The sequence below is a fragment of the Urocitellus parryii genome, chromosome 4, assembly GCF_045843805.1.
Source record: "Urocitellus parryii isolate mUroPar1 chromosome 4, mUroPar1.hap1, whole genome shotgun sequence".
NCBI classification, from domain to species: domain Eukaryota; kingdom Metazoa; phylum Chordata; class Mammalia; order Rodentia; family Sciuridae; genus Urocitellus; species Urocitellus parryii.
Window position 1 is genome coordinate 105555125 of NC_135534.1, and position 10642 is coordinate 105565766.

The following is a 10642-nucleotide window of genomic DNA, read 5'->3' on the forward strand; positions in this document are numbered from 1 at the left end:
AGAAAAATAGAAAAAAAAAAAAAAAAAAGGAAAATGTGTCTAAAGTCCATCAGTGTTAACTCCCTGTGACAGGGATGAAGGAAAATACTTTAATAGTTCAAAAAATAATAATGCTGAAAGCTCTCTACGAAAGACTGAATGTAAAAGTAAAAAAGTGTACATAGTTGTAAAAAAAAAAGGAGTTTTTAAACATGTTTATTTTCTATGCACTTTTTTTTATTTAAGTGATAGTTTAATTAATAAACATGTCAAGTTTATTGCTGCACATAGTTGAACTTCCTTTTGGCCTTGATGGGTGGAGAAAGGGGGAGAGGTGTGGACTGTGACCTGATCACAGAGTACCTTCCACAGGGCTATGTTTTAAGATGGAATCACTGAATTGTTCCCCATAGCCACCTTCAGGTCCCACACACACTGGTTCTCTAACTGCAGGATTTTATTCCCTTAGCAATGATGTATGTTCAGGACCTAATTTAACATTCTGGATATGAGCAAGGAGTCAAGAGGACAAGGGAATAGTTCTTTACTTTCTACATATCCCCCCTCTTTTATCCAGGGGAGGTCAAACAAGACTTCTAAGATACTGTGAATATAATAAAATAAAAACATTTCAGCACTTTCTCTTTGCTCCATTCCACCTTAAGGCTGGAACTAGATTTGTTTATTCTGTGTTGGAGGCTAGGTTCAGTTGAGAAATAATTATACACATTCTGCCATGCCAGGGGTCGATAACCCCAGGCCAAGGGGGGTGAGCTGACACATCAAAGCTAAGGAATGAGAGACATTCCTCATGGGGGTGGTCCCCAGGCAGAGCCTCCCCTTTTATATAAACTGCCTGCTAGAGGCTCAGCCCTCATTCCTTCTTCCCTCTTATCCTGAGTCACCTTTTAGAACTTAGGCATTGAGCACCATGGGGACTCCAAATGATCAGGCTGTGTTGCAGGCCATCTTCAACCCTGATACCCCATTTGGAGATGTTTTTGGGTTTGACCTGGGAGAGGAAGCAGACAAGGAAGAAGCAGATGAAGGTGAGTTTGACCTTGGTGTGTGACACTTCACATAAGCTGGCCCACTGCCCCCACCCCCCTTCCCATGATGAGAGAGGGAAGTGATGATGTGGGGCTGCTTGTTCCACTCCTTGGATTATGGTTTGAGATTCAAATCAGAAGCTGACTGATCCTTAGTGTCCCAAGAAGTAGGGTTGGCAACAGAAACTCTGTCAAGAGAAGAAGGCCAAGGTTTCTCAAGTCCATTACCCCTCACACCCCTGAACTTACCACTTACTTCTTTCCATATCCAGGCTTAATAGTCTTGAGTGATATTAAACTCTCAAATCTTTGCTATAACAATGTCATCCTCCATGGAATGGAGGGCAGAAGTAGGGCTGTGGGTAGGGGTTGAGTTTCATGATTCCAACAAGCACTTGTTAAATGTTCTTACTAGCTAACTCTTCTGCTGAGGGAGTGCATCCTCACTGGTCCCTAGTGGAGAACTGGTCTTATTTCTAGAGAAAGAAGCCTAAGCCTTACTGAAACTTCATGGTAAAAATTAGAGTATTTTCACCATCTGGTAATGTCCTGACAGGCTTTGAGTAGGAGGCAGTAAAGCAGAGCTGAGGACAGACTGAAGAGCCAGAAGAACCAGGGTTCAAATTCAAGCTCTGCAACTCAGGGACTATGACTAGTTACTGACCTACAGGTAAAGGAGTTTGGTCATCATTCTCTTGGCCATGGGTAGCCATCTGAGGTCCCTTTCCCAGATCCCTCTGAAACTTATTGCTTACTCCAGACTTGGTGACCTCAGCTCCACCTGCCACAAACACTGAAATTACTCCTGCTGTGACACACACCCAATCATTTCTGGCTCAGGTCTCCAGATTCCGAATTCTGAGAGGCTTTTTGTTGTTGTTCTCAACTGCACATCGATCCTGTATCCCCACCTGGCTTCTTCCCTGGCACAGATGGAGTTTTCCCTGGAGCACAGCTGGAGCAATCGAAGGCCCTAGAGCTTCAGGGAGTGATAGCAGCAGAGGCTGGGGACCTCAGCACAGCCCTGGAAAGGTTTGGCCAAGCCATCTGCCTGCTGCCTGAGAGAGCCTCAGCCTACAACAATCGTGCCCAGGCCCGGAGGCTCCAGGGAGATACGGCAGGTGAGGGGTAATGCCCAGGAGCCTCTGCAGAAGGGGCCCCTGAAGAGCACAGACAAATGAATTGGTTGTTGATGGGGGAACAAGGACCAGGAGTCACCAAATCCTTCTGGAGCTTGTGTTCTTACCTAAAAAGCCAGAGATGTGGTATGGGCCCTATAATCTCAAGGCCATTGTGAAAGAAGAGATTGCATTCCATTCATTAATTTAAGGAACATTTAATGAGAGCCTACTGTGTGACCCTAGGCTGTGTTGAGAACATAAAGATGCACTATTTGGGTCTGTGCATCGCTGTATACCTGTAATCCCAGCTACTCAGTAGGCAGAGGTAAGAGGATCACAAGTCTGAGGTCAGACTCTGCAATTTAGAGAGCCCCGTGTCAAAATTAAAATTTAAAACGTCTGAGGATATTATTCAGTTGTAGAGTGCTTGCCTAGCATATGGAAGACCCTCAGTTCAATTTCCAGTACTATAAAAAGAAGAAAAAGATGTGCTATTAAGAGCTAACATTTATAGAGTAGTTACTACAGCTAGGCATTAAACACTTCACACATAGGTTATAGTAAGATATGTACTATTATCCCCATTTTCAAAATGAAACTAAAGCATGCAGAGATTAACTCGCCCAGTATTCCCTAGCCAGGAAGTGGCAGAGCTGGGACTTAATCCAGGTGATAGGTACTTTTTGTGTGTGTGTGGGGGGGTACCAGGGATTGATCTCAGGGGCACTCAACCACTGAGCCACATCCCCAGCCCTATTTTGTATTTTACTTAGAGACAGGGTCTCACTGAATTGCTTAGTGCCCAGCTTTTGCTGAGGCTGGCTTTGAACTCACGATTCTCCTGCCTCTGCCTCCCAAGACACTGGGATTACAGATATGTACCACTGTGCCATTGGTGGGTTCTTAACCCTGCATGATACTGCTCCTCAGGAGCTCACTCCAGCAGGCACAGCAGATGTGTAATCAGGTTACTGGCACGGCAAATTCAAGAAGGGTCAGCATGGGACCTGTTCTCCAACCAAAGTTTTGAAGAATGAGTGGGAGTTGTGGGAGTTACCTGGGCAAGTGGGAAGGCTTCAGAAAAGGTTACTGTCTGTAGGGGCCCTGAAGGCATGCATAGGTTCCCTCTGGGGAATTTCAAATCTCCAGGCTGTCTGGAGCAGGAAGTGGGTTGGGAGTGTCTGACCAGCCCTCATAGGACTGAGTCTTGAAAACATGGGTTTCACTGTAGGATTGTTGGTGGCGACTAGATCAAATCAGCTGCTTTCAGTCACTCCAGCCAGAGTGGGAACAATGGGACAGAAGGGGTCATGTTAGGGACCAGAAGTCAGGCTGATGCAAAGGTGGAAACCACAGAAGCCTAGCAAGGAGCTTAGTGATTCTTAGGACTAGTGGTGGTGGAGGAGTTCCTAGGGTCAGGAATACCAGGTTTGAGAATTTGGACTACATTCTGGGAACAATGGAGAATTCCCCAATAGCCCCCCTTTTAGTGTTCAATCCAAGTATTTTATGTGAATATTAACAAAAACACTGCAGGATAGCTCTGGCTCCATGACTTCCTTCCAAATAAATTAAGTACAAAAATGAAGATCATAGAGATAATCAAAACATGGAAATAAAGAAGCAAGAAACTGATTGTTTTGTTGTAATAGTTTTGTGGTACTGGGGCTAGAACCAAAGCTTTGAACATGCTAGGAAAAGTACTCTACCACTGAGCTACATCCCCAACCCTGGGAGCAGCTGTTCTGAAGTGTGCAATGGAAAAGAGAAGAAAAAAAAGCCAACAAAAGGAAAAGCCTAAGAAACAGTTGTGCAGCTAATGACGTTTTTTAAACTCTGGGATTTAGAGTCAGTGACACACGCAGTAAATGTTTTGTAACTTATATGTGAAATGAACGACCCACTATTTGCGGAGTCAATAGGACAGATTCACTAATATGGTGAGCAAAGACCTCTACTCATGTTTCGGTGTAACTATGGTGGAAAATAATAATTATAAAGCAAAACATGAACTTCGTACCAGCTCTTCCCCTAAGTGGTGGTACAGTCCAGGACAAGTCTTCTCAGTCCTTCCAGGCTTCATCTGCGTAATAGGAACAACAATCCCCTCCAATCAGCTCAGACATTTGCCCAACCTCAGTGTTGATCCCCGGTTTTTTTCTCCCAACCGCGCTACAGCAGGTGGGCGGGGGCTCGCGCGCCAGCTGCCAGGCCGCGCCAATAACCCCTGCTCACCCAACCGCAGGTGCCCAGGCGGACCTGGACCGCGTCCTGGCGCTGAGTGGCGGCCGGGGTCGCGCCGCCCGCCAAGGCTTCGTGCAGCGAGGGCTCCTGGCGCGGCTGCAGGGCCGAGACGACGACGCCCGTAGGGACTTCGAGCAGGCGGCACGGCTGGGCAGTCCCTTCGCGCGGCGCCAGCTTGTGCTGCTCAACCCGTACGCCGCGCTGTGCAACCGCATGCTGGCCGACATGATGGGGCAGCTGCGCAGTCCCCGCAACGGGCGCTGAACTCGTCAGTCCGGGGACGGGAGGGGGCCTGAATCAATAAAGCTGCGGAGCCTCACCCACTGCACCTGCTTCTGCTTCTGCGTCCTACCCACGCACCCACGTAAGGGGAGCCGGCACTGAGATGGACCCCTCACTGGCCCTGAGCGCGTGCCGAGCATTGAAAGGACGGCCGCCCACCTGCCCGAGGTCGGGCATTGATTGGCTCTGCCTGGCGCAGGCCCCGCCCTCTCAGCAGACAGCGGTGCTCTGCAGACCTGAGCAGTTGCTCTGGCTGCACTCGGGAGGGAACCAGGTGAGCTGCCTGAGAGGCGGGGGAAGGATGCTTCAGCGATCTCGGCCTCCGGGATCCGAGTCCACCTGAGCAATCAATCGGAATGGGGAAAGGGGTATAGGACGAGAGATGGGAGGAGGAACGCGGCAGGAGAGGACTGGGTCGGGAGAAGGGCGATCCCTTTGGGGGAGGGGCATATGTAGACTCAGAGTGTGTGTGTGTGTGTGTGTGTGTGTGTGTGTGTGTGTGTGTGTGTGTTGCGCGCGCATATACGTATGGTGCGGCTGCACGCTTGATTTTTGCTTCTCTGTATTTGCGGATGTATGCTGTTTGTCTCTGGCAGTTCAGTGCTGGATTCTGCGCTCGCAGGGTATCCAGGTATGTGCCTTTGGGCTTTGCTGAAGGTGCCGCGCCTTGGCCACCGAGAACCAGTCTACATTCATGTTTGCGTGCATGGGCCTTTTTGGTTTGGGAGAGTAAATTCCTGAAAGAATTGCTAGGCCTGTCTGCTTTTACCTGGCTGACACCAGGCCTGCCCCCTTCTCTCAGCAGCCTGGGCCCAGGCCCGGCCACCATGAGGCTGCCTCAGGGCCCAGCTACCCTCCCGCACACACTGCTGCTCCTGCCAACCCTTCTGAGCTCAGGTACATCCCTGTTTATTCCTTGGCCAAGCACTTCCGGAAATCAGAGCCCCATCCCTCCCCTCCTTGCCTGCATCTAACATTTGGGTACCCACTCCAGAGCCAGGTGCCCCCCTCCCACTGACCCATCCTAGGTCCAGCCAGTCCCTAATGAGAGAAACGAGGTGCCCTGTTTTTTTGGCCTGTTGCCCCTCAGCTAGGGAACCTCATCCTAGTCACAGCACAAAACCAGAGGCTGCCTGCTGTGTTCCAGGTTGGGGGGAGTTGGCGCCACAAATTGATGGTCAGACCTGGGCTGAACGGGCACTTCGGGAGAATGAACGCCATGCCTTCACCTGCCGGGTGTCAGGGGGACTTGGCACTCCCCAGTTGGCTTGGTACCTGGATGGACAGCTTCAGGAAGCCAGCACCTCAAGACTGCTGAGTGTGGGCGGGGAGGCCTTCTCTGGAGGCACTAGCACCTTTACTGTCACTGCTCAGCGGGCCCAGCATGAGCTGAATTGCTCCCTACAGGACCCAGGCAGTGGCCGGTCAGCCAACGCCTCTGTCATCCTCAATGTGCAATGTGAGTGTCCCTGGGGTGGGCAAGAAGAAAGGTTTCTGGTCCCCCAACAGCCATGGGGAAGCTGTTCCACAGGACTTTTAACAAACACTTGTCATTTTGCAAATATCAACTCACTTTATCCTCACAGCAATCCTATAGGGATTTGTATTACCATTTTACAAATGGGAAAACTGAAGCACAAAGTGGTTAAGCAGTTTGCCCACAGTTATAAAAGTTGTAAGAGGCAGGGCCAGGATTCAAGCATAGGCCTGGCCATCCTGTTTCTCAGTGCCTTGGCTAAAGAGAGGTTCAGGCCTCTGGCTCCTATCTGGATTCAAGAACAAAGGGCCAGAATATGAAGGGCTGTGGTGAGAGCGTACTGTTCTCTGCTTTGCACTAGTTAAACCGGAGATTGCCCAGGTTGGAGCCAAGTACCAGGAAGCTCAAGGTCCAGGCCTCCTGGTTGTCCTCTTTGCCCTGGTGCGTGCCAACCCACCTGCCAATGTCACCTGGATCGACCAGGATGGGCCAATAACTGTCAACACCTCTGACTTCTTGGTGCTGGATGCTCAGAACTATCCCTGGCTCACCAACCATACTGTTCAGCTGCAACTCCGCAGCCTGGCACATAACCTCTCAGTGGTGGCCACCAATGATGTGGGTGTCACCAGTGCCTCGCTTCCGGCCCCAGGTGAGCTTTGCTAACAACTGACCCAGCAAAGCTTCAGGTGGGCACGGGGATCATGGTTCAGAAATGGGAGGACTTATTGCCCTTTGGGTGGGTGCTATGAATGAATTGTCCCAGCCATCTTGGGTAAGGAAGACAGAATAGTTCAGTTTATGGTGTCTCAAGGTTGGGGGTGCTACCCATTTGGAATCTAACCAATGGACAACCTGCAGGACTCCTGGCCACCCGGGTGGAAGTGCCACTGCTGGGCATCGTTGTGGCTGGAGGGCTTGCCCTGGGCACCCTAGTAGGATTTAGCACCTTGGTGGCCTGCCTTGTCTGCAGGAAAGAGAAGAAGACCAAAGGTAGGAGCAGTGGGGCAGAGGGTGGCTGGAGGAATGGCAGGAGGTTGGGGGGTGAGCACCAGGGACAGCCAGCAGGTGGAGCTGGGCAGAACAGATCATCTCTGGCAAGTGGCAGAGCACTCTGGTCTCGGGGCCAAAGTTAGGCATTGAAATCACTTTTCTGAGGATTAGAGGTGAAAGGGCAGAACCCAACAAGGGTGAGTACACTGAGAATCAGTGAAGTTTCTTTCTCCACAGGCCCCTCCCGGCGCCCATCTCTGATTTCTAGGTAACTCTTCATGGGACTGGATTGAATGGGCTGAACCTAAATATAGGCTGGGGACTGGTGGGGACCTGGAGTTCTTAGGAGGCCTGGAATGGGCCTCAAAGCAGGAGCCAGTGGCTGCTGACAACAGCACATGTCTCAGCCTTTGTACATCCTGTAGTGATTCCAACAACTTGAAACTCAACAATGTGCGCCTGCCACGGGAGAACATGTCCCTCCCATCCAACCTTCAGCTCAATGACCTCACTACAGATTCCAGAGGTACATCCAGGAGTGACCCTGCTTTATCTTCAGAAGTGCTTTGAAAGAGGGGTTAGGTTCCATGAAGCATACCCCTCATCCTGGGCACGACCCCCTTTGTTCTTAAACAGGGAAACAAGCAGATCAGCCAATCGCTCGCAACAGCAGCCGGCCAGAGCTTCTGGACCCTGAGCCTGGTGGCCTCCTCACCAGCAGAGGTACTGGGGAAGGGCCTGCTATTTTCCTCTTCTTTAGTCAAGCCCTATACTATGCCAATGACCACTGAGTGCCAAGGGCCATCCAGAACTGAGTCCTCTGGGCATCTTTGACCCCACAGGCTTCATCCGCCTCCCAATGCTGAGCTACATCTATAGAGTGTCCAGCGTGAGCAGTGATGAAATCTGGCTCTGAGCTAAGGGTGAGATGGGAGTGCCCCACCCCACCCCAGCTTCTGGACACCCTGAGCACCCTAACCCCCTGCTCCTCTTCCAGGTCATCCTCTACCTGGCTATACTGCTAGCATGAAGAGGCCATGCAGCTGCCACTTGCTGGGTCTCCTCCCTGGGGTCCCCTGTTGTTCATGCACATGATATGCTTCACTGGGATCTGACCCATGGAGCACAGGTATCATTGGCAAGACTGCCAGCCAGAACTAAGCCCCTGTGTCAACTCAGGTTGAGTGCCTACACGTGATGACTGGGCCTTAGCAAGTGGCGCTCCGGCCGTGTGTGTTCAGGTATCACCCAGAATCCAAGCGTGGCTACATGCCCCGTATCAGTACTCCTTAGCACCTTGTACAGTAGGCATGGGGGAGGCCCTGCATGTCCTGGATGTCCTTTCTGTGCTATGCAGCTCTGTTCCCTCAGGAACATCTCGTACCCTGCCTGCTGCTTAGAACCAAACTGCCCTTTGCACAAGAGCCAACCCCTGGCCCAGGGGCCCTGGCCAAGGACAAATTAGTCCCTTTTGCTGCATACATCTCTGCCCTTCTCTGTTCCTTTGCCCCACCTCCTCTTGGGCATCACAGGTTATACACTGGACCCTCTTCAATGGGCATTAGACTTCCCCATTGGCCTGGCTTCCAGTGGTGTAGTGCCAGGTATTAGCACAAGTCGGGAAGGAAGAGAGTGGTCCCCAGGATAGCAAATGTGGTGGTGCCCAGAATAGCAAGAAGCTATGCATCATTTTTTACAGTGTTAGCACTTTAAGAACACCCCTCGGGGAGGGGGCAAGAGAGGGCCCCAAAGCCCTCTTGGCTTCCCAAAAGTTGGCCTTCCTGTTATTCACTGTGAGTGTCCTGAGCCCTCAGGATTGACAGTTTTCTCTCAGCGTAAACCTCCCCCACCAGTGGGATCCCAGCTGTGACCAACCCCTGGCTGCTCCATCAGAAGGAATTCACTGATCCCGCCCAACCTCTGTTGTTTAGGAGATGGTCACAGTGGGCACAGAAGCTTTAGGGGTAGACCACATATCCCCAAATATTCCAAGAAAGCTTTGAAAAGCAACATGGAAATAACCAGAAATTACCAAGATGCAGAATATATTTTTCCCTTGTTACTATCTTGTTTTGTGATTTTTCTCATGTTACTGCCTAGGACTGTGCTTGGCACACAGTAAAATTCAATAAACTTGACTGAATGAATGTCTCTATTTATTTCATTTGACTTTTTTTTTCCCTACTTTGGTGGCATTGGGGATGGAACCCAGAACTTTTGCACATGCTAGGAAAGTACTCCACTCCTCAGCTACATTTCCAGCTCGTCAAACATGTTTTTAAATAGAAAAAAAAAAAAAAAAAAAGAAAAACAACTTTTTTTGTAGTGCTGGGGATGGAACTCAGGGCTTTGTGCATGCCAAGCAAGTGCTCTACCACCTAGCCTTTCCCCTAGCCCTTAAATGAAGTCTTTAAGTCACACAGTAGAGAAAATACAGCATGCACCTTTGTATGTATCAGGAACAATGGATCGGAATCTGCTAATTCAGTGTTTGCAGTGACATTATAGAACATAAAAATCATGAGTAAGAGAAATGACTGAATTTATGAGTGCTGAGTCTCAGCTCTAACAGGGACATCTGGTTATTCCTTAAAAACCTAATGGAAAGGCTGGGGATGTGGCTCAAGTGGTAGCGCGCTCACCTGGCATGCGTGAGGCACTGGGTTTGATTCTCAGCACCACATAAAAATAAATAAATAAATATAGATAGATTAAAAAAAAAACCCACCCTAATGGAGCATTTGAGTTCATATCAAAGGATATAGACGAAGAGAGGTGTAGGGTGAAGGGTGAGGGAAGGGATGCAGAGCTTCCATGCCCTCTCCAGGCATGCTACCTTCCAGGAATTTCCATTTGTTCCAATATTTGGAAGCTTTCTCAACCCTGTCCTTTTGGGTTTTTATGGAGACTTCATTGCATTGGCATGCGTGAAACATAGACAATTGTGCTGGAAGTGATTTAGACAAAAAGGGTAGGATCATGCAGGTGCTGTGGCACACACCTGTAATCCCAATGACTCTGGAGGCTGAAGCAGGAGGATCACAGATTTGACACCAGCCTCAACAATTAAGTGAGGCCCTAAGCAACTTAGCGAGACCCTGTCTCAAAACAGAAAATAAAGGGGCTGAGGATGTGGCTCAAGCGGTAGCGCGCTCGCCTAGCATGCGTGCGGCCCGGGTTCGATCCTCAGCAGCACCACATACCAACAAAGATGTTGTGTCCGCCGAGAACTAAGAAAAAATAAAATAAAATGTTAAAATTCTCTCTCTCTCTCTCTCTGTGCCCCCCCCCCCTCTCTCTTTAAAAAAAAAAAAACAGAAAATAAAGGGGATGGGGATGGGGATGTGGCTGAGTGATTGAGTGCCCATAGATTCAATTCCTGGTTCATTAAAAAAAAAAAAAAAAATTGGGTGGCCACCCAGTGCAAACAAACTGGGTGGGAAAACCTAGCAGGGCTTGTCTTCAGATTCTTTAGTATTCCTTCCTTCCTTGTAAGT

General features: G+C 49.7%; 2 protein-coding genes across 3 annotated transcripts; both read left to right on the top strand.

Moving 5' to 3' along the window:
• Positions 1 to 871: 871 nt before the first annotated feature.
• Positions 872 to 4838, top strand: Ttc36 (tetratricopeptide repeat domain 36). The gene is made up of 3 exons (XM_026396390.2): positions 872 to 1028; positions 1961 to 2149; positions 4395 to 4838. Exons 1-3 carry the CDS (start codon positions 911 to 913, stop codon positions 4655 to 4657), a joined length of 570 nt encoding a protein of 189 aa, XP_026252175.1. The 5' UTR covers positions 872 to 910; the 3' UTR covers positions 4658 to 4838.
• Positions 4839 to 4933: 95 nt separating this feature from the next.
• Positions 4934 to 9276, top strand: Tmem25 (transmembrane protein 25). 2 transcript variants are annotated; one of them, XM_026396392.2, is made up of 10 exons: positions 4934 to 4949; positions 5481 to 5572; positions 5823 to 6134; positions 6514 to 6804; positions 7014 to 7145; positions 7383 to 7413; positions 7571 to 7671; positions 7782 to 7868; positions 7988 to 8068; positions 8143 to 9276. In XM_026396392.2, exons 2-9 carry the CDS (start codon positions 5503 to 5505, stop codon positions 8059 to 8061), a joined length of 1098 nt encoding a protein of 365 aa, XP_026252177.1. In that variant the 5' UTR covers positions 4934 to 4949; positions 5481 to 5502; the 3' UTR covers positions 8062 to 8068; positions 8143 to 9276. The 2 variants fall into 2 exon arrangements, with proteins under 2 accessions (XP_026252177.1, XP_026252178.1); XM_026396393.2 differs by lacking the exon at positions 7014 to 7145.
• Positions 9277 to 10642: the final 1366 nt, after the last annotated feature.

Coding starts and splice junctions, on each gene's coding strand:
- Ttc36 (XM_026396390.2), top strand. CDS start 911: ATGGGGACTCCAAATGATCAGGCTGTGTTGCAGGCCATCTTCAACCCT. Junction 1,029..1,960: donor CAAGGAAGAAGCAGATGAAG/GTGAGTTTGACC, acceptor TCCCTGGCACAG/ATGGAGTTTTCCCTGGAGCA. Junction 2,150..4,394: donor GCTCCAGGGAGATACGGCAG/GTGAGGGGTAAT, acceptor ACCCAACCGCAG/GTGCCCAGGCGGACCTGGAC.
- Tmem25 (XM_026396392.2), top strand. CDS start 5,503: ATGAGGCTGCCTCAGGGCCCAGCTACCCTCCCGCACACACTGCTGCTC. Junction 6,135..6,513: donor TGTCATCCTCAATGTGCAAT/GTGAGTGTCCCT, acceptor GCTTTGCACTAG/TTAAACCGGAGATTGCCCAG. Junction 6,805..7,013: donor TGCCTCGCTTCCGGCCCCAG/GTGAGCTTTGCT, acceptor GACAACCTGCAG/GACTCCTGGCCACCCGGGTG.